This window comes from Polypterus senegalus, chromosome 2, assembly GCF_016835505.1.
Source record: "Polypterus senegalus isolate Bchr_013 chromosome 2, ASM1683550v1, whole genome shotgun sequence".
Classification (NCBI taxonomy): domain Eukaryota; kingdom Metazoa; phylum Chordata; class Cladistia; order Polypteriformes; family Polypteridae; genus Polypterus; species Polypterus senegalus.
Genome location: NC_053155.1, coordinates 77,472,369 through 77,493,443, shown reverse-complemented (window position 1 = coordinate 77,493,443; position 21,075 = coordinate 77,472,369). Strand labels below are relative to the sequence as shown.

Here is a 21,075-nt window from a genome sequence, read left to right as displayed (position 1 = left end):
CATGGCTAGGATCTCTGATCATCCTTCCCAATGTCGTGCACCTTCTCTGCAAGCCGACAAAGAGCATCCTTATCTTTCACCTTGGACTGGTATTTATTATTTCCTTTGAAATTCTACTCCTGCATTCTTTCAGAGCTTGCAGAATGTAGCACAAACTTTCCCAAAACTGTCTATATGCAGTTCTCCATGTACTGTATCTGTATGACAAGACACTGCTAATCAGGCATCTAGGCCCACCCATCTTTCATGCAATCAGCGGGCTACCACAGAGTACTATAATATTTCCATTAGATGATGCCTCAGCCTAAAATCTAAGCTAGACAATATTGGTAAATATGGCATGACCAGTAACGGCGCACTTAACTACACTTGACTGAGAGCGTTCTAGCTATTCTCATGTGATCAGCCTCTCTTTGTCATCGCTGGATGTTGTTTTCTTCTGTCTCATTTGCCTTTGCAATTCTGGCACATTTGACCACTGATTGCCGAAGTCAATTAGCCTCTTCTTCATTCTCATTTGCTCTATCTATCTATCTATCTATCTATCTATCTATCTATCTATCTATCTATCTATCTATCTATCTATCTATCTATCTATCTATCTATCTATCTATAGCAGCTACTTTAATACTCATTTACTGTAGTAGTTTTTCCTGTAGAAACAAATGTTAAACTGTTTGCCAACCTTGCTGCTTGTTCATATCCTTTTTCACACCCTCTGCATGATAGTTTCCTCCTTTTGTCCATACACTTGAGTTTTTGTTTGTCATGCCACCAAGTACTAAAATGAGAAAAATCTAACCCGAGGTGACAAACAGAACATAAAATATTTTTCTTTGTCATTTTTTTATTCATAGTGTGGCTCTGTGGGACCAAATCCCAGCTTGGAATATGTACATTCATCATGTGTCTGCATTGTTTTTCCTCCAAAATCAAGAAGACATGCATGTTTTATTAATGGTGTATGAATATACACTGTATGTCTTCATAGACTCATTAATTTACTTGCTTTTGTTCATGTGACATTGGATTTATGTCCTCCATGATGTTTTTGCATTTCTTATTCCATCCAACAAAAATCTTTCATACTACTTTACCCTGAAAGGCTCTGTTTAATAGAAATTAGGTTCACTGATGAAGTGAATGTTAAGATTAATCATTAATACAATGTGTTAATCAGTATGCTCAATAGGTAAGACTTGGAGAGGATTTAATAATCCATATTTCACAGGAAATTAAAGACTGCATAACTGCAGTGAATATGACTGTGGAGCTTTCATCTTACTTTCTCTTTTTTAAGAATGCCTCCTATTTATCACAATTATTTTACAATGTAACATACTGCTAAACTATTGTTCACGTTCATTGCCATCATATCTGCTTATTTAAGTTTTATGTCAACTTGTTTTCAATTCTTAATGCTGACTGGACCTAGAAACTACAAGCATCAAATACATAAATGCAATCCTAAACTGTAACAAAAATCATGTTTTATGGTATACATCAACAGTATACAATTTTTCAAGATGTTTAATAATGATAACATGATTATAATAACATAAAATAACAATCAATCTTAAACTCACTTAATTCAACTGGGTACAAGACTGGATACAACTCAAAGCAGGGCACCAGTTCATCTGGGTGTAACAATATATGTCACCTATTAAAAAGTGACCTGGTCATTTGTTAAAAGTCTATATTTTCTAGACATGTTGTGTGTGGAACTTTCATTTATTAACCTGTAAAACTTGGGTAGCTGAAAGATTTATAAAAAAAGTATTGGCGACAGCTGGTGATGTCTAGTGTGGGTTGAAGCCACCATCTTAGAGAAGGTCTTGATAGTACAAGGAGCCAAACTAGAACAATGGAGTCCCTTAGATTTAATAGAGTATTTGGCTCATTATAACCTCATGCCATGAGGGAGGTGTTGTAGGTATAGAAATTTTTAATATTATTTTAATGAGTATTGAATATGTAAAATGAAAAGTCCTGGGTTTATTATTTATTCTAGAGAGAGAATGTTATCAGGTATGAAGTTGAGCTTTACATCAAATGGAAATAATGTGTGCAAATTGGAGAATATAAAGGGACGTCATTGAAGGAGAGAGGAGTTTGATGGCAATGTTCTTTAATACTGATTAAGCCTTTGACATGCTCTAGAAATAGTGGCTTCCTATAAAATTAAGAAATCTGGAGTCAAATGTATAATTGGATCAAAGATTTATTATTTCAGCGGCCCATATAGGTCAGAGTGGGTAACAAGTACTGTAAGGTGCATATTATAGATAATGGAGTTTCCAAATTAGTATCTGCAGTATTATGATACATGGTATTTTTTTCAAAACTCTATCCTGGTATATGAAAGTAATTGTATGGTATGTGGAAAGGTGTAGGAATTTAGATTTTATAATTAAAATGATTCAGGTTGCTGTACAAGAACTGAAAAACTGTATGGGGGGAATGGGTTACTTTTTCCATGACAAAAACTCAGGTTATTTGTTTTACCAAGAGAGGTTCCAAACCCACACTTGCCCTATCATTATTATACACGAACAATAATAGATAGATATCTTATTGATCCTGAGGTAATGCAAGCACAAGTTCTATGTTAGTGCTGCAATAATTTGAGTTTTTCTTCTATCCCGGTCCTGCAGATTGATTCATGTCAAATGCCATTGTATTTATGAAGGTTGCAGTTATTATATTATATTGGATACACCATTTTGATCATTAGAATATTCACCTCACAAGTGTCCTGGGAACATCAAAACCGCAAGATCTATCATTATAGGTGAAGTGGCAATGAGCAGGCAGACATCATAAACATAACCAGTATGAAATCTGCTCCCAGTATAGTATGTGGCAAGAGAAGATCTGATTTTTCAGGATGTGCACCATTTGATTTGAGGAGAAAGTAGATGATCAATATATTATACAGCTAACACTTTACTTTAGCTAATGCAAAAATGCACCTATTATCCATTTACTCTTATGTAACAAGACCTTAACAAAGGCATCATTTGGGGTTAATAACACTTACAAAGCATCAGCAAAGTGGTTATTCATGTCTCAGCGATGTGGCCTACTAAAATAACCACTTTAGAATGGTCAGAGGTGCAATTTTTCATTTTTCTCTTGCTGATGCATAGTTCAGAATAAAACCTGTGAATCCTTCATATTTAAAAGTAGTTTTACCAATGCATCAGAGGCTCTTTATGTGCCACAGTGCACAGAGATGAATAACTTATTTACTGATCCTTTATAAGTGTAATTAATACTAGAAGAAGCTTTAATTAAGGTCTTGTTTCATAAGAGTAAATGTGTAATTGATTCATTTTTGCAATACCTAAAGTAAAGTGCTACCAATATATGAATAATCAGTATTAGATTATTACTCTAATCTTTACAGATGGTTCAAAAGATCCTATGATGCATTTTATATATCAGAGTTGAAGTTCTTTGTCAGAAAAGGATATCTGGTAAACCATCAGTATACACTAGTAGAACGTCAATGTGTTGTGGTATGTTCTGATTCATTATCAGTATTTGACATCTTTAAGGTTGGAAAATAAACATGTTAGCAAATTTTCATGCTGGAGATCATACAAACATTATCACAGGTGAGGGATGTTGGAGTTTTTTCTTTTGTTTTTTTTATGTGGTTCTTATAGATTCCAGCACATGTTGGGCTGAAGAGAACAGAAGTAGTGGATAGACTGGCTTAGCAGTCCCTAAAAGGCCACATTTTTGACATTAGTTTTCCATTAAGGGCAGGAGAAGCAAACATTTCAATTTAAGATATTATTGGTACAAAAATTTGGGACTAAATGAAGGAAAAAGTATCTCTATGGGATTCAGAAAAAAAGGCTTCATGAAATTGGGTGGGAGTCATCATTTTCCAGCTCAGGCATTGGCCCATATATGAAAAGGTTGCTTAGAATCTGCAAACTTGTGATAGGAAAACGCATGCAGTTCCTTTTCTTGGACACTATAGCACACATATTACTGAGGTGTAAAGATTGAGGAATCCTGTGAAGCCAACCATAAAAGAGGCCTGTGCAGAGGGTGTGAATGAGTAAGAGAGAGAATGAAGAGACACATTATCAAGCACTTAAAGAGTACCATTTATGAGATCTTCTTCTCTGCATAAATCCATTAGCCTTTGTACATGGCTGCCAGCAAGTCTCAGGAAGGATCCTGACTCTGATTCAATCACAGAGAGTGGGAAAGTGAGTGCACATGGTGTTATGGTCTAAATACAAGTGAGTGGAGTTAGGTCAAGCTGGAGGCATGAATGTGCAGGTAGTGGAGGTGGCAGAGAAAATATCATTGGATCAGCATGGAAGACTGAAACAGTGGCAGCAGAATTGGTGGGTTGACAAGGAATGCAAAATTCACAGTCTAGGCTACTAGCATCAACAAAGTTAATAACTCAGCCAAATAATACTCTTAGAATCAACAAAATGATAATTTAACAATAAATGATTTTGTCATAGAGCACATCTATCAAAGGACAGTATTAAAATCTATCACAGCAGCAACATCAAATACTCAAAAGCAGAAATGCAAATTAATGTTTATAAAGTTCAAATTTTTGTTCAGCAGGCAAAATGCTAAAATGCATTGTAAATAAGTAATCAATGTGATTCATGATAATAATGAAAACTTCTAAACTTATTGAGTGTAATTGAGTCAGAAAAAAAATCAGTCAATGGATCATTTAAATGGCCTCTAGACTTCAAGCAATTCAGACTGCTCATGGCTCACGCAAAAGCAAAAATATGCCTAGAACAGTACAGGGTCACAGGACTGGCCCTTGAATGCAAAACCGTGCCAGCAGTGTCAGGCGGAAAGAAACCTTCACATACTTCAAAAAGCAATATTTTTGTACATAATCAATTGCATTGATCATATGGAAAATTGTAAAAGTTTTGTTATGATAATTAAGTTGAGTTTGCTGTAAACATTTGAACAATACAGTACTTTTAACTTTTCAGGCAAGTTTACAACTAATTCAATTTTTGCACGACAGTGCCATCTACTGGATGCATCTCCTGCCCTCCCTTAATGCAGAGAAAACACTGTTTAGTTTACATTACATAGTTTATTTTTAAAGAAATTCATTTAGTTACTGCTACTGATTTTAAGTTGAATAATGTCATTTATTTCACATTTTGTATTTGTGACATTGGCTATTGTTCAATGTTCCTCATAAAGAGATTTCTTGTAAACTTTAATAATTTAAATTTTGGCATAAAGGTTGGTGGGCAGCACGGTGGCGCAGTGGGTAGCGCTGCTGCCTTGCAGTTAGGAGACCCAGGTTCGCTTCCCGGGTCCTCCCTGAGTGGAGTTTGCATGCTCTCCCCGTGTCTGCATGGGTTTCCTCCCACAGTCCAAAGACATGCCAGTTACATGCATTGGCAATCCTAAATTGTCCCTAGTGTGTGTGTGTGTGTGTGTGTGTGTGCCCTGTGGTGGGCTGGCACCCTGCCCAGGGTTTGTTTCCAGCCTTGCGTCCTGTGTTGGCCCTGTAGTTAGGATATAGCAGGTTGGATGATGGATGGGTAAAGGCTGGCATAGTGCACACCTGGCCATCTGAGATCACAATTAAACCTGAGAGTGACTGAGTTTGTTTGATTTTAGTGTACTGATCTTGGGCTTAAACTGTTAACAATTAAATTTGGAGTCTGTTTAAGCTTAGATGAAAGTCAGAACAGATCTCTGCTTTAGATTTGTCTATTTTTAAAACCATGTTTCATCTTCTGAACTCTTAACATCCTCACCTCCCTCCTGGTTCTGTCTTGGAAGGATATTCACCTTTTTGTTTTTACCCCTAGAATGCTAAATTTAACAAAGACTAAATTACTGAAGAACACAGCGAACGTGGCAAGTCATAAATTTAAGCATCTGTCCTCCTTTAAATAAACTGCGTTTTCATGGTCTGTGAAAAATGAATCAAAAATCAGTGGAGCATTGGTCAAACCACAGGGCATAAACCTATATTCATTATGACTTGAAATTGTGTTGAAAGTGGTCTTTCTTTTTGTTATGATCTGTAACTTTACAGATTCATTGTGCAAATTCCAGCTGAAATCCTGTCAAGTTATACAGTAAATTGTCGTTGAGGTTCTGAGGCTCAAATATTCAGAATCTGACATTAATTTTTGTATTTAATGATCTTCGTCAAATTTTTTAGTTTTTTTGCATTTTTTGTGCCACAATTTTGTTTTTCCTATGAGTTACCACCATTTTTGGGTAATGTATTAAACATTTCATGGTGATTCATGCCAGAATTCTTTGAGGGACGATCATTAGTCACATCAGCTATGCAATCATGGAAAGATCTTCCCAAACACTGCTGGGGTATCCAAGCTTGACGGATAAATCCTTGAATCGCTGTGTTAAGACTTATTTGTTTTTAATTTCCCAGTTAACAAATCTATTCTGCTGTTTGTTTTGACTACGAATTTTTGATTGTGTTTTTTACTTTTAGTGAAAAGTATGTTCCGATTCCCTGCCCCGACTTTTGCTTGTTTTTTGACTTATGTATCTCATAATCTTAATTTTTTCTATTACTGTCTCTGACGAGGCAGTATACATTCACTACCTTTTTTTGAATTCTAATTAAAATGTAATTTTATATACTTAACAAACAACATACAACATACTTGTTTGAGCAAGTTCAGGACCAGTGAGGACGGGTAATTATTTTTTACTGTAGTTTTGATTAATGCCTGGACGTCTATCTTTTTTAACTATGATAAAGACATTAACACCTGCTGGGCTATTAGGCAGGCTGTTTTCTTTTACATATAAATGTACATTTTCATGATTGGGAATTGAAGCCCAGGTATTATACTACCAAGAACTGGAAAAGTGGCATGCCATCAGGGCAGAGAGTGTTGGGTCAGAATGTAAAACGCAAGCCAGAAACATACCTAGTCAAAACCAATAAAAAAGCCCATCCTTCTTCAAAACTACAATGTAAATTAGAGTTGTAGTCAGAATCACGATTGGTAATTATTTTGCCAAAAAATCTACACTATACTATTCAAAAGACATCATCACAACTTCCTGCATACACCCCCTAGGAATGAGACATTGCATCATTACATCGGTATAACAAAATTAATAAGGCTTAAACAAAATCACAAAAGGGAAACAAAGATGCACAGGGATTATCTGTAATTCAAGCCAACAGATATCAAATATGTGAGCTCACAGAAACCTTTATGAAGCTCAAAAAAATGTACAAACCCCAGAATCATAACAGGAGTAGCTCTATTGCACAATAATATTCAGTGTGAGGTGGCAATTTAAAATTATTTTATCTTCTGGAGATATTTTTTACAATCTTTATATTGAGATGGCAAATTTGTGACACAGTAACAATGAATAGAGCTACTAGACAGGTTTATTGTAACAATTTAAGATATAGATATAATTAAGCTGGAGATGGTATTTCTAAAAACATCAATCTTTCCCAAAACAAAAAAGCAAGGATTAAATGAAATGCTGATTTTATGCATTTGTCCATTGATTTCTTTTTGTAAGGATATGGCAACTTAACCTCTTGAGGCATAGCCAAAAAAGGCCATGAATTGCAAATAATAATCTACAAATATAAAGATAGCTTAGGCTTGCTGTGCTCTGTCTTTAAATCATTCAGTGTTTTATGTAGAGTGCCTTTGATGATAAATGCTTTCCTTAAATCCTTATAGGCTTTAAAGTGACATATTCATTCTGTTAGGGGAGTGAAAATGAAAGCTTGTTGGTGAAGGTTATAGAGTATGACAAAAGCTGAGGGAAAATCAAAGTGAGAAATATAATAAAACACTAAAAAACAGTAACTCTTTGGCTTCTCCATATCCTCTAAATAAAACAACATTTAACTGTCACATATGGTCCTAAAAGAGACTGGTACAAATATTTCTGTATCTTGTCACTTTATTTGCAATCTGTTCTATTAAGATATCAACTATCACCCTTTTAAACAATAAGTTTTTCACAAATTTACAGTGTTTTCTGTAATCTATCAATGATGGCCATATATCTAGCCTTTATATTTGAACTAACAAAATACCCACGCTTCACAGCTGAGAAGTATTGTTTTAAAGAAGTTATGAAAAAGAAAAGGAAACATTTTAAAAATAACATAACATTAATTTCAATGTAATTGTTTTGTCACTGTTGTGAGTATTGCTGTCATCAAGGATTTGATTATCATTATTTCTTTCAATCAGGTTCGTATTTGGAGGATGTGTTGTGTTCAAGTTACATTCTGCGTTTATCAACCATTCTAAAGATACATCCAGTTTCACTGATAACTTTGTGTCCACGTTGTCAGAGTTGAAACATTCATAAACATCAAAGTGTCCACTACCCAAATCGCTACCTGTGAATCTAAGATCTTTAACAGGCATTCCTGGTCATCCAAAGGTGTAAAATGTTTCCCCATTTCTATACACTTGAAAGAGACAATGAAACAATTCTGTGCCAGCTATCAGTTCACATGCAGAACAATAAGTTGAGAGCTTAAGCATTTCACTGCTATTGTAGTCCTGTGTAGTATAATTGTCTCCTGTACCGTCATCAGTCCACACCTTGAACCTGTCCCAGTCATTCAGTACATAAGACCCAATGTCTCTGCAGATATCAAGGCTGAGACTTATATGGCCATGCAATAAGTAAGAGGGAGAATGGAAGAGGCAGGTGCAATCTCAGAGCATGGTAACCACTGCATATGGGTTGGTGAAATTGTAATCGACAGTGATCGCCGGAATAGACATGTTATTTGAGATAAACTTGCACCCGTTGAGAAAGAAAGTACAAAGGAAAGCGAGAAGCGGTGGAGCAGGGAATGAAAAGCAGAAGTCAGCATCAGGAAGATGTATGTGAGCAAGTAAGGAAGCCCAACAATGACAGCCTTGAAGCGGTGGAGTAAAAGAAAAGACAACACTCACAAGGAGGGAGACGTGAGGAAGTAAGAAAACCCAACAATGTCAGCCTTGAAGCGGTGGAATAAACGAAAAGGCAGGAGTCACCAGCAGGAAGACATGAAGGAAGGTGAACAATAACAGGCTTGAAACGGTGGAGTAAAGAAGAAGGGCGCAGTGAGCACAATGAACAGCTGAGGAAATTAAGGAAGAGAGTGAGGAGGCACATGAGCGCGGGATGTCGTTAATGTACTGTATATAGACAGGGAGCCAACCACGTGGTAGGTGCACAGACAGCGGCATCCGGAAAATAGAAGGGGGACCGGGGGCAGCCCTTGTGCTTCTCTGCCGTGAAATAAATCCTCTGTTAGTGGAAATAAGGAATGAAACCAGCAAAAGGAGAGTTCTGTTCCGAAAGTTACTTATGGCATAATGGTGTCCTTACCCCTGAATTTTGACAAAAGTCGACATCAGCCCTGAAAGAGTTAATGATCTAATCTCTCTAGTCAGGCTAACTTGCAAATGGTGTCTTTGCATTTCATGACTTCACACTGACACCACCTTTAAAACACTGTTACAAAATCAAAACAAGGGATCTTAAATATCCCCAAATCTGTTCAGGGCCTCTCCAGTGGGCGATCCTCAAAGCAGTAAATATCAGTCTTAAAGTTGGGTTTCTGTGTCCCATGAACCATTTTTATTGTAAACATATTTATAAATGTGCATTTTATATAAATAATCAATGATGCTTTATATTTCAGTGCCGATGTTGTAGTTGTAAACCAGTTTTTTAAAATCAAGTTTAAAAATCTAATTGCTTAGAAAACATAATGTATAGTCACACTAAAAAGAAGAATGCCATATTTGAATGCAAATGCTAATAGAAGTGCAGTATATATCAATATGTCAATGAGGCTGTTACAATAAAATGTAAGTGGGACGTGTGCTGAAGAAAAGACATTAGAAAATGCAAACTGACATATAAGGGGTTTCACATCATGTACAGTACAGTACAAATTTAAATCTTGATGGACTATGGATTGTTCTTACAATTCTAATAAACTAAAAACATTTGAAACGACTCCAATATAGCCAGAAGGCTATGCAGAGGTTTAATGCATTCTCTTAAAATTGTCAGGTGGTTACTTTTGTTATGTTGGATTTATTGTAAATAATTCCAAGACAGTAAGGCTTCCATTTTGAGAACACCTTTAAGCCAGTTTACTTCCAAAATGAATTTGCGACACAATAAAGAAGAGAAAACGATTCATTTATTGACATCAGATATATTTTTCAATTTATAAATACTCAATGACATAACAGAATAATTCATAACAGAATTATCAGAATTGCTTATAAACTAGTTAAAGTGAACTGAATAAATTTCAGTATTTTTTAAATTAGCTTGCACCATCTGGCATTGTTATACAATTGCAGAACATATGGGAATGCATGTAATAGAGTATATTTTAATAAAATATCTCACAATGTAGATTTTTTTCTCAGCAATTTAGTTCTATGCACCATGTTTAATTTGTTATTCATAGTAAGACAAGAAGGTACCATTGCAGAGTGTTAGCATAGGACAAAGATAGAAACAGTTGGAAGAGTCCAAATAGGTAATGTGTTTATGCTGCTGGTGTAAAGTGCAGACAAAGTGCTCCATTGAAAGGGCATAGAAACCTTACGCACATCTAATGTTTGATGCGCTGTACAGAGGGATGGCCATCATAAATAAAAGAAATCGAATTTGCTCTGCAGTAAGCAAATGCTTGACTACTGTGTCAGTGTAAAGAATACATGAACCTTAAGCTGTAACACAAGATTTGTGCAACATATCAGGATTTCTTTTAATTAAATGCAGTGCAGAGAAAGGTCTAATAAGATTAATAATTGTTTTTTAAATATGCAACAAATCTTAGTTATTTTATGTGTTGTTACTTTATTTTATAAAATATATAGGCCTCCACATTCAATAACATAATGAGAACTTAGTTGTTTATAGTTTTGTAACTACTGGAGCTATTAGATTTTCCTCAGTTGTTCCATCTTTTTTGAACATGATTCACAGTAGTGGGAGCTGACAGGGAAAATTAAAGACTATCAGTCCTTCTCATTTCTTTCATATATAAATCTTATGCAGATCATAAGGTTAAATCAAATAAATTGCAACTCAAATAAAGTCCATCCCAGTTAGTAACTACATCTTGTTGCTTATGGTGCACATAGTACAATGAAATTCTTACTTGCATGTTTCCTTACAACAGTGACAAGTAATACAGTACCAAGAAAAGACACATACACATACAAACGAATAGTATATGTAGAATAAAGCAAATACAGTATATGTGTGTGTGTATAAAGGAGCTCCGTCTCTCTTTGGCCACTCAGTTGTGAAGTTACGCCTCTTTCCGGGTGGTCATGATTTTATGGCCCAGAGACTGCAAGGGGCAGAGTTACTTGCCCTCACTGGGTGGTTTCTCAGTGCTGTGGAGGAAAAAGAAAACAACACAGTTAGTGGCAATGCCCCCTCTCGGTCCATGGTGGAACTACATACCTGGGAGGAATCTAGAGGGTGACCCTCTGTGTATAATAAAACATGTAACTAATATACACAGAATTTTGTATGTTGCAATATTCGTTACACAATTTGTTGTTCAGTAAAATTACGATCTGTGGAGAGAAACTGTCCCTGAATCTATTCGAGAATGCCATTTGCTCTGTACTGTTTGCCAGAAGGGAGGAGTGAGAAAAGTGGCTAAGATGGGTGAAATCTTTTTTTATCTAAGGATGCTTGTTATACATGTTCTGAACAGAAGCTGGTTGGATGCTGGTAATATTCTGTGTCAACTTTGTGATCTTAAGCTGAATAGTGCTGTACCAGAATGTGATGCAGCAAGTGATCATTGACTGTACTGTGCACCTGTAGAAGGGACTGAGAACTGATGAAGAGCTTTCTGTGATTAGTTGTTTTAATTTTTTTAAGATCAATAATAATTATTTTAAGATTAATCGTAAATCACTAGAAAACTGACTGAGCATGTACATTACGGTTTCAATCCTCATTTTATCAGTTTTTCTCAAGAAGTCTGTGAGTCTGTCAATGATTTCATAAGCAGAAGATTTACATGACCTGTTATTGATATGTAACAAAGCCTGCATGCAGCACTATCAGTATGTTAACAATCTTTTTGAATATTTGCATAAAAAAGTGTCAAAGTGTAACACAACATGATAATTAAAGATTTGTCCCATACACGTAGAAAAGTGTCAGGAGAGACAGTATTCTGGAAATTAATGGGCACAAGGCAGAAACCAACTTTAGATGAGATAACTGAGTATCACAAGGGAACCTCTCTCCTACACTCGCTGACATTGTGCTAGTTTAGGGTCACTAATCAACATAAAATCTTATCTTTTGATGTTGGAAAGAAACCAAAGCCCTTGAGGAAACCCACATAAATACAAAAATAACATGCAGCCTGCACTAGCAAGGAACTGAATTAGGACAATAATGTACATGTATCTGAATGCCTGTGGGGTGGCACGGTGGCACGGTGGGTAGCGCTGCTGCCTCGTAGTAAGGAGTTCGCTTCCCAGGTCCTTCCCGCATGGAGTTTGCATGTTCTCTGTGTGGGTTTTCTTTAGGTGCTCTGGTTTCCTCCCACAGTCCAAAGACATGCAAGTTCGGTGCATTGGCATTCCTAAATTTTCCCTAGTGTGTGCTTGATATGTGGGTGTGCGCGTGTGTGTGTGTGTGTGTACTCTCTGGTGGGCTGGCGCCCTGCCCGGGGTTTGTTCCTGCCTTGCGCCCTGTGTTGGCTGGGATTGGCTTGTGCATTCAGTTTATCTTTGAACCATATGTAGAAGATTATAAGTAGTATTCCAAAATTCAGAAACAAAAATTATTAAAAACAATAGTGTCAAGTGGACACTAATATGGGAAATAAAAAAGCTTAATAAAAAAAGTACTGTGAATAATCAAAATAGTTTAATCTAAGATTTAGTTGTGGCATTGATCATGACAAAGTGGAGTAGACAAAGTTTTTTTTTTCAGCATGGCTATTATAAACAATGGTCGATTTTTAGCCTTAAATTGACTTAACAAAAGCCCCTTCCAAAATGCTGATGACATAAAAGTTTAAAAAAGGGACATTTCTCAACAGTTTGCAAAAATATACACATATACCCTTATATCTAGACAACTAATACATTCATAAATTTGAGGCATAAATGAAATGAAATAAATAAGAAATCATTCATTTACCTGCTTATTTCTATATGTAATGTTGAGTATACTTTGGAAATATTAGTCTGAAAAGCATAAACCACCCTAAGAATGGGTGCCTGTAGTTAATCAACAATTATTTTTTATAGTTCTGAAACTCAAAACATTCAGTCTTCCTACAGGCTAAGTAACATTACAGGAGAAGTAGAGTAAACAGTGCTGACACCTATACTGCCTGTTCCTTTGGGTGTCATCTTCACACAGTAATTACTGCTTGGTACTCTGTTTTAAGATTAAAGCTGCTGCAACCCACAGTAAAATCTTCATTTTCTCCTATTTCTGTTCTTGGTTTATATAAACAAACCTTTCCTTAAAAAACAAATCCTTTACCGAAATTCAGTTTCGGTGTATATGTGAACCTGAAATAGACCCAGTTTTAGAGACCATTAACACATATTACTAAGTTGCAAATGTTCATAACTTCAAATTACCGCAGTAATAGTTAAAATCCTGTTGTTCAACACTCATCATGCTGTATGTGTAGGTGACACTGGCAGAAATATTATTGTAGAATCACACCTTTTTGCAAGCTTGTAATTTATTTCCTTTCCCTGAAAAATGAACACACAGTAGGCTGTATGTAGCTTGTGTAATATGAAGACTTTTACAGATGTCTGTATGGATGACATATAGGCATCAGTGCTTTGAACATACCCTTTCCCGAGGACATGTCTTCCATTATACAGGATGCTAGGTAAAGATTTTGCTAAAAGCTACATAACTCACGTCCCCAACCTGCCTGCATTTTGTACTTATTTTTTTCAAAGAGCTAGCATAATTTTCAAACTACTGATAAAGGTAGTGCTTGAAAACTATACCAATGCTTTCACAATAATATGCCTTTAAATAATTTGAGGTAGTGCAGGGAACAGAGCCTCACAATTTGATTCTCAGAAACTGAATGTAAGTTGGTCCAAGATAGAATGCACTCTTCCTCAGTTTTGTTGTGAGAAATGTACTAATTTGCTTCAAAAGTATGCACTTAAATGCATTTCTGTCAAAAGCTTATCTTTGCAAGAGATGTTTTCATGCATCCACATTCATTACTGTTTGCTTTGGCTGTGTCCTTTATTTATAATGAACTACAATAAACTATAATTTTTTATCTATCAATCAGTTCCAGGTTCGCCATTAAAGGCCATCCTCTAAAAGTCCTTTTTGTCACAGTCCAGGATGGAGCATCTTTGCTTAACAAGCACCAGAAAGGGATAACCTTCACTGTGCTGCTAGCTCATAATCTTATTTTGCTCAATTGGAGGAATCTTGACTTACTTCACTTATTGTGCTCTGCAAAATATTTGGCTTCAGTTTTTGTGGTGGCAATTCACATTATTTTTATATTACTGTGTAGATCGATCAGATGCATATTAATTCATTGTAAAGAGCTTTATTAGCATACAAAGTTACCTTTATCACAAAAACCCATTTTTACTTATTTTGGCCCTGGCACAAAATGATCAGCTAAAAGTGTTTAGAAGCACCAGGACCGTCTCCTCCTGAGGAGTCAGCTACAGAATCGTGTTGCGACCAATTTAGAGCTTGCTCAGTTCTGGTAGCAGGTGGGTGTGAGTTAATCTGCACGCACAGTGAGGTGAAGACTTTTGGACAATGACCTTGTGTCAAGAAGGGCAGCAAAAAAGCCAGTTCTTCACAAGAAAAATATCAAAAATAAGCTGAAATTCTACAGGAAGTACAAGAATGGAACAGCAGAAGATTGGTGCAAAGTTATTTTTTTTGGATGAATCCTCCTTCCGACTGTTTAGGACATCTGGAAAATGGATTGTCCAGGGAAGGAAAAGGTGAGCGCTACCATGAGTCTTGTGTTATGCCAACAGTGAAGCATCCCGAGATAAGCCATGTGTGGGGTTGCTTCTCATCCAAGGAAGTAGGCTCACTCACATTTCTGCCCAAGAACGCTGGCAGAAATAAAGAATGGTATCAAAACAACCCCTAAGGGCACCTTCTCCAAACAATCCAGGGGCAATTTGCTGATGATCTGTGTATTTTCTAACATATTGGATTAACAGGTCACAAGGTAAAAATGATAATGAAGTGGCTCGGACATCATAACATTGAAAGTTTGCACCCGTGGCTAGGAAACTCCCTAGATCTTAATCCCTTTGAGAACCTGTAGTCAGTTCTCAAAAATATGGATGGACAAGCAGAAGCGCACAAATTGTGATGAACTCCAAATACTAAAAGGCAAGAATGGATCACCATCAGTCAGGAGTTGACCCAGAAGCTGATATCCAGCATGCCAGAGCAAAATACAGAAGTTATGAAGAAGATGGGTCAACACTGAAAATGCTGATTCTTTATATATATTTGTTGTGTTTCCAAATAAAAGCCTTTGAAACTTATGAAATATTTATAATTGTTCTTCAGTAAACCACAGAAACATGTAAAAAAAATTAATCTGAAAATGCTGAAGCAGCAAAGTTCACAAAATGTGTGTCACTGCCAAAACTTTTGGCCACTTATTGTAAGTCCGGAATGCAGTGGTGTGTATTTCTTAAAATTAAACATAATTAATGAGGAACACCTCAGACTTTTCAGATTATGGCAGCCTTTTATAAAACGGTCATCAAATAGAGCTCTATAAAGTAATTATTGACCACACCATCTATTTTAATATTCTTGTAACTAATTTATAATTCATTCCAGAAACATTTGTTTCTAATTCTATAACTTGAAAAATGTATATCATACTGCTACTCTAAAATCAACATAATAAGAAGAAGCTTGAATTTTCCAAAGATTGGGTACAGTAAACAATTCCCTAGATTAAAGGGAAGCTTTCTCTCAGTTGTGGAGATTTTTCAGATACAAATATTACAACTATTTCTGAACAGTCTGGGTGTAGTTGTGTCATAACACCACCCAAATCAGTCATCAATATCTATGATAATAAAGGTTTGCAGATTTGGATTGACAACTGTTGCCTTCTGTATATGAGCTTTTTCAAAGTAGTAGATGTAAGTTGCGGCTCAGCTCATTTCATGTCAGTTGAGGTTCATGAGCACTCTACGTAGCAGTGCTTCTGAAGCTGTATAGTATTAGCTGCAATTTACTGTAGTAGAAATTCACCCCTACAAATGATGGCAGCATAGCATAGACGTCTGCACTGTGGCAGCTTTATGATGGTTTCTGGCTATACTTGTCTTTTGAAGTACTGTAGTACTGTATTTCCTAAGAACTTAAGTGTGGCAACACTGAACTTGCACTGCTAAGTGCAACTGCAGGATGGGAGCTGTAAAATGTCCAAATGTTGCATATATAATTAAATAAAACAAATATAACACATGTATTATGGCTGTCATAATGGATCTGAGTCTGTATCAGACGCATGCAAAATAAACCCTTCTAAGTAAAAATTATACAAATAAAAACCAATAGGGAAAATGTCAAGTATTATAATGTGCACATGTCTGTTAATTTTAAATAACATTATAAAAGTAATATACTCTATTTTTGGGTAGTTTTTTTTTTTAGGCACTAGGTGGTTAAGGAAAGAAATAACCCTGGATGGGTCAGTAGTACATAGCAGGCCAGGGCTGACACATACACACACCCACATTCCCTGTTTCTGCTCTCTGACTCAGAGGTAAGCACTTTGTGGTGTGAGCTAAATGGTGACCTTCATCTTTCAGCTGTGCAGAGCTCATCTCTGACCACTATGAGTGATACTCTCTGTGTCTGTCCCCCTCCTTCTTGGCACAGTATGACCAGTCATGTAATGCCCCAACATCATGTAACGCTCAAAATGTCAGTCGCATAATGCCCATAGAATGCCCAGTTACACTATGGTTAAGATTAAGGTTGTGGGAAGGTTATCTGCCTCAGGGGGCATTTTGTGACTGACATTGTGGGAGTTCGGTGGCCTATGTCATATGTATTGCGATTAGACCCATTTCAGTGGCCATCCATTTTATCTGAGTTTTCAGCTATCTGAAGTAGCATTGATCCATATTACCTAGGACATTTGGGCTTAAACTGTATATATACTGCTCAAATAAATTAAAGGAAGACTTTTTAATCAGAGTATAGCATCAAGTCAATTAAATTTCTGGGCTATTGATCTGGTCAGTTAAGTAGCAGAGGGGGTTGTTAATCAGTTTCAGCTGCTGTGGTGTTAATGAAATTAACAACAGATGCACTAGAGGGGCAACAATGAGACAACAACCCAAAAAAAGAAATGGTTTAACAGGTGGAGGCCACTAACATTTTTCCCTCCTCATCTTTTCTGACTGTTTCTTCACTAGTTTTGCATTTGGTTACAGTCAGTGCCACTATTGATAGCATGAGGTGATACCTGGACCCTACAGAGATTACACAGGTAGTCCAACTTCTCCAGGATAGCACATCAATACGTACCATTGCCAGAAGGTTTGCTGTGTCTCCCAGCACAGTCTCAAGGGTATAGAGGAGATGCCAGGAGACAGGCAGTTACTGTAGGAGAGCTGGAGAGGGCCATAGAAGGTCCATAACCCATCAGCAGGACCAGTATCTGCTCCTTTGGGGAAGGAGGAACAGGTTGAGCACTACCAGAGCCCTACAAAATGACCTCCAGCAGACCACTGGTGTGAATGTTTATAATGAAAAAATAATGCAAACAACTGATTATGTTGTAGATGACCACCTAGCACTTAAAGGAGCATTATTTTCTTCTCTCTAACATTACTGCCATCACTGATCAATTTGCAGATTAAACACAGGCAAACAAAAGTTTCTGATGCCAAAACAGACTACTGAGTGGTCTTCTATTTATGATCTTTGCATTATTTGATTACAGGTTGACAACAGTGGTTACAGCTGCTTGGTTCTCGATAAAGAAACCCTAACTATATCAAATAAGCAAAACAAAAATGACAAGAGCAGCAGTCTAAGCTTTTCTGTAAGAGATAATTGGAGTTTAATTGAAAAATAAGTGTATAATTCAAAATACTAACAGTTCATTTGTAATTTTTGCATAAGTAAATTAACTTAAATAGTAATTAAACAAATACTGAATAGGCCGTTGACATTAATTGTGTTTTCTTTTTTTGTCATGCAGGTATCTCTGTAAGTGTATCCACATTCAGTCTGGTGGCCATAGCAATTGAACGATATAGTGCCATTTGTAATCCTCTGAAATCAAGAGCATGGCAGACACGATCTCATGCCTATCGGGTCATTGCTGCCACTTGGATTCTATCTCTCATCATCATGATCCCTTATCCTGTCTTTAGCATCTTACAAACATTTGTCAGGTCGAATTATTCCATTGTACATTATTGTCGCCTTACCTGGCCTCATAATCAGGTGGAGCAAGCCTGGTAAGTACCACTTTATATGCATTTTTAATATCAATCATTTCTTTAATAAGCTGAAATTAAAAAAAATAGGCAGTATTAAGTGTTTATGGATAATTCCTAAAATGTGTATTTCCCCACAGTTTGAAGTGTTCCTGCTGATGCTTTCCAGACATCTTTTAAACAAGATTTAACAAATTCACTACAGATAGATCTATGTTTATAAAATTAAAGTGGTCAAAAAGCAGTAGCCACATTAAAAGGCCTGTTTCAGCTTTGAAGTACATTCTGAACCTACAGAGTTCAAGCTCTACCTGAAATTTCCTTTTATGTCAGACTATGGAACACTAAGTCTGATGCTGTCCTTGAAATGCTGAGACATAACAAAAACTATATTTTATATTGTTAAATCCTTTTTGGGAAATAAATTCTATTAAAGCAAAAGGCTTACTTTATACCATCTGTGCATAGGTCTTTTTACCAAGGTCATGTTGTATAACTTAATAGATTTTCCAGCACTGCAAAAAAGTAAAGCTGTAAGTAATTTCTCTGATAGATGAAGGGAAAACAACTCCTCAATCAAAGGTGGATGCTGTATCTCCAGTGTGGATGTATAGTGACGAGATTTTTTAAAATAAAATACATTCATGCAGAACTCTTAAATTTGGTTGGTGCCACTGCATAGATGTGTGCATATAGGAGACAGGGGAAAATGAAAAGGTTAAAGTCACTGATAAAATGCTTACAAAGAGAATTTGCTTGTTATAAAGAAATTTTACAAAGATGACTTTGTCATATTTTTTGATCCATAAAACATACACCAAGTAGCAACTGAAAAGAGAGAGTAATGATTGGCTTAAAAAGTCATAACCTAAACAAATGAATAAGCTTTTCTTCTCTTGAAGGTTTAATTTATAAGGAAGAGTAAAAACTACTTCTTCTTGTGGATTATTACTTTAGTTAAAAAAAAAAAGTATACAAAGGGCTTTAACATCTTTAGGCTATTTCACTACTGTCTATCATAGAAAATAGAAAAAACTGGGAGGACATAGAAAATTTTAGTCACAATGGTTATTGTGTTTTATTTGGTGTAAATATAACTTATACGTTATGCATAAAAGTTCAATCAGCATATATAAAAACTACATGTATTTATAAAGTTGCTTGATGCACAGCCTGTACTAACCCACGTTGTTTTCTGTTCTCTTTAAACATTCATTTTATAGTTGTAAATAATCAGATCTGTTAGTAGAAGGTTACTGTGGTACCAATTTGCCATTTTTCATTTTGTTCTCAAGATCTAATACAATTCGTTATTATTCCCTAGGGTATGCTATGCTTTGCATGAGCATGTAATCTGCAAAAGCAGACCTGACTTTAAACAACAACAGGATGAGAGTATTTTACTGTATGTGTGCAGTCGAGATGAAATTACATATTAATTAGTTCACCGGTACAGTTTCTGTGTTTGATAAAAATGTTTCATTCCAAGTCATTATCAGTTAGCAGAGAAGACCATATACATCGTTCTTTCATTTCTGTGTTTTTAAATATCACTGCATAACTAGAAATTGTCTGGCAAATTTAGTTTGTTTTTGCCTTGGTTTTACCACAAATTTGAATGCTTTCAGACAGATCCATAGAAGCTATAAAGATATACTTAATTTTTCCCACTTGGCCTATTCATATTGACTTAGTTTTGTTTTGAATAGAAACTTAGTAAAATCTGTTCTGTTTTTTCTATCATGTAGGGTTAGATTTTACAACTATTCTTTTTTATTTTTCTTATTGATTTTAGTTTTTAGAAGCAAATAACATTCCATACAATCAAGTCAAACTTAACAAACCAAAATTCAACCCCCACGCAAGAAAATGATAGGTAAGCCAACAACCGGAACAAATGTTTAAAAGTAGCAAGGAAAGAAGAGTATCCTTAGAAGTTTATTCTAAAATATTATTGATTAGATCCTGCCATATTTTAAAAACAGGTCTGAATAGATCCTCTAAGTGAGAATTTGAATTTTTCCAATTTCAAGTAGTATAGAATATCAGTTACCCACTGACTTTAAAAGATTTGGGGTGGGATTCTTCTAATTGAGCAAGATAAGTGTATGTGCTAGTAGTGAGGTAAAGGCAATTAATTTTTTTTTGTCCTTCTCCACTTTAAGGACATCTGGTAGCACACCAAACACAGTCATTAATAAGTTAGGGGTGATTGTGACACCAAGGCTGTCTGATAGGCATTCAAAGATCCATCCATCCATTATCTAACCCGTTATATCCTAACTACAGGGTCACGGGGGTCTCCTGGAGCCAGTCCCAGCCAACACAGGCGCAAGGCAGGAAGCAAACCCCGGGCAGGGCGCCAGTCCACTACAGGCATGCAAAGATTTTTGTCTGATCTACTGCATATTTCAGTATGTTGTCATATTTCTTCATTGAGTATTTCAAAATCTCTTTTCTTTAAGCATATACAATAGTCATGAAAGTCGGATTTGAAACATAAAGACAGCTTATTATACAAAATTTGCTGTTTGTTATGAATTGCCTGTGAGAT

At 36.0% G+C, this 21,075-nt stretch overlaps 1 protein-coding gene across 1 annotated transcript in view; it reads left to right on the top strand.

Annotated features, from left to right (window-relative positions):
• Nucleotides 1-21,075, top strand: part of LOC120523066 (cholecystokinin receptor-like) — a 193,241-nt gene that overhangs the window by 127,898 nt on the left and 44,268 nt on the right. The window contains exon 3 of the mRNA XM_039744024.1: nt 18,281-18,542. Within this exon, the coding sequence (XP_039599958.1) occupies nt 18,281-18,542 (262 nt within the window). The remainder of the gene's footprint in view (nt 1-18,280; nt 18,543-21,075) is intronic.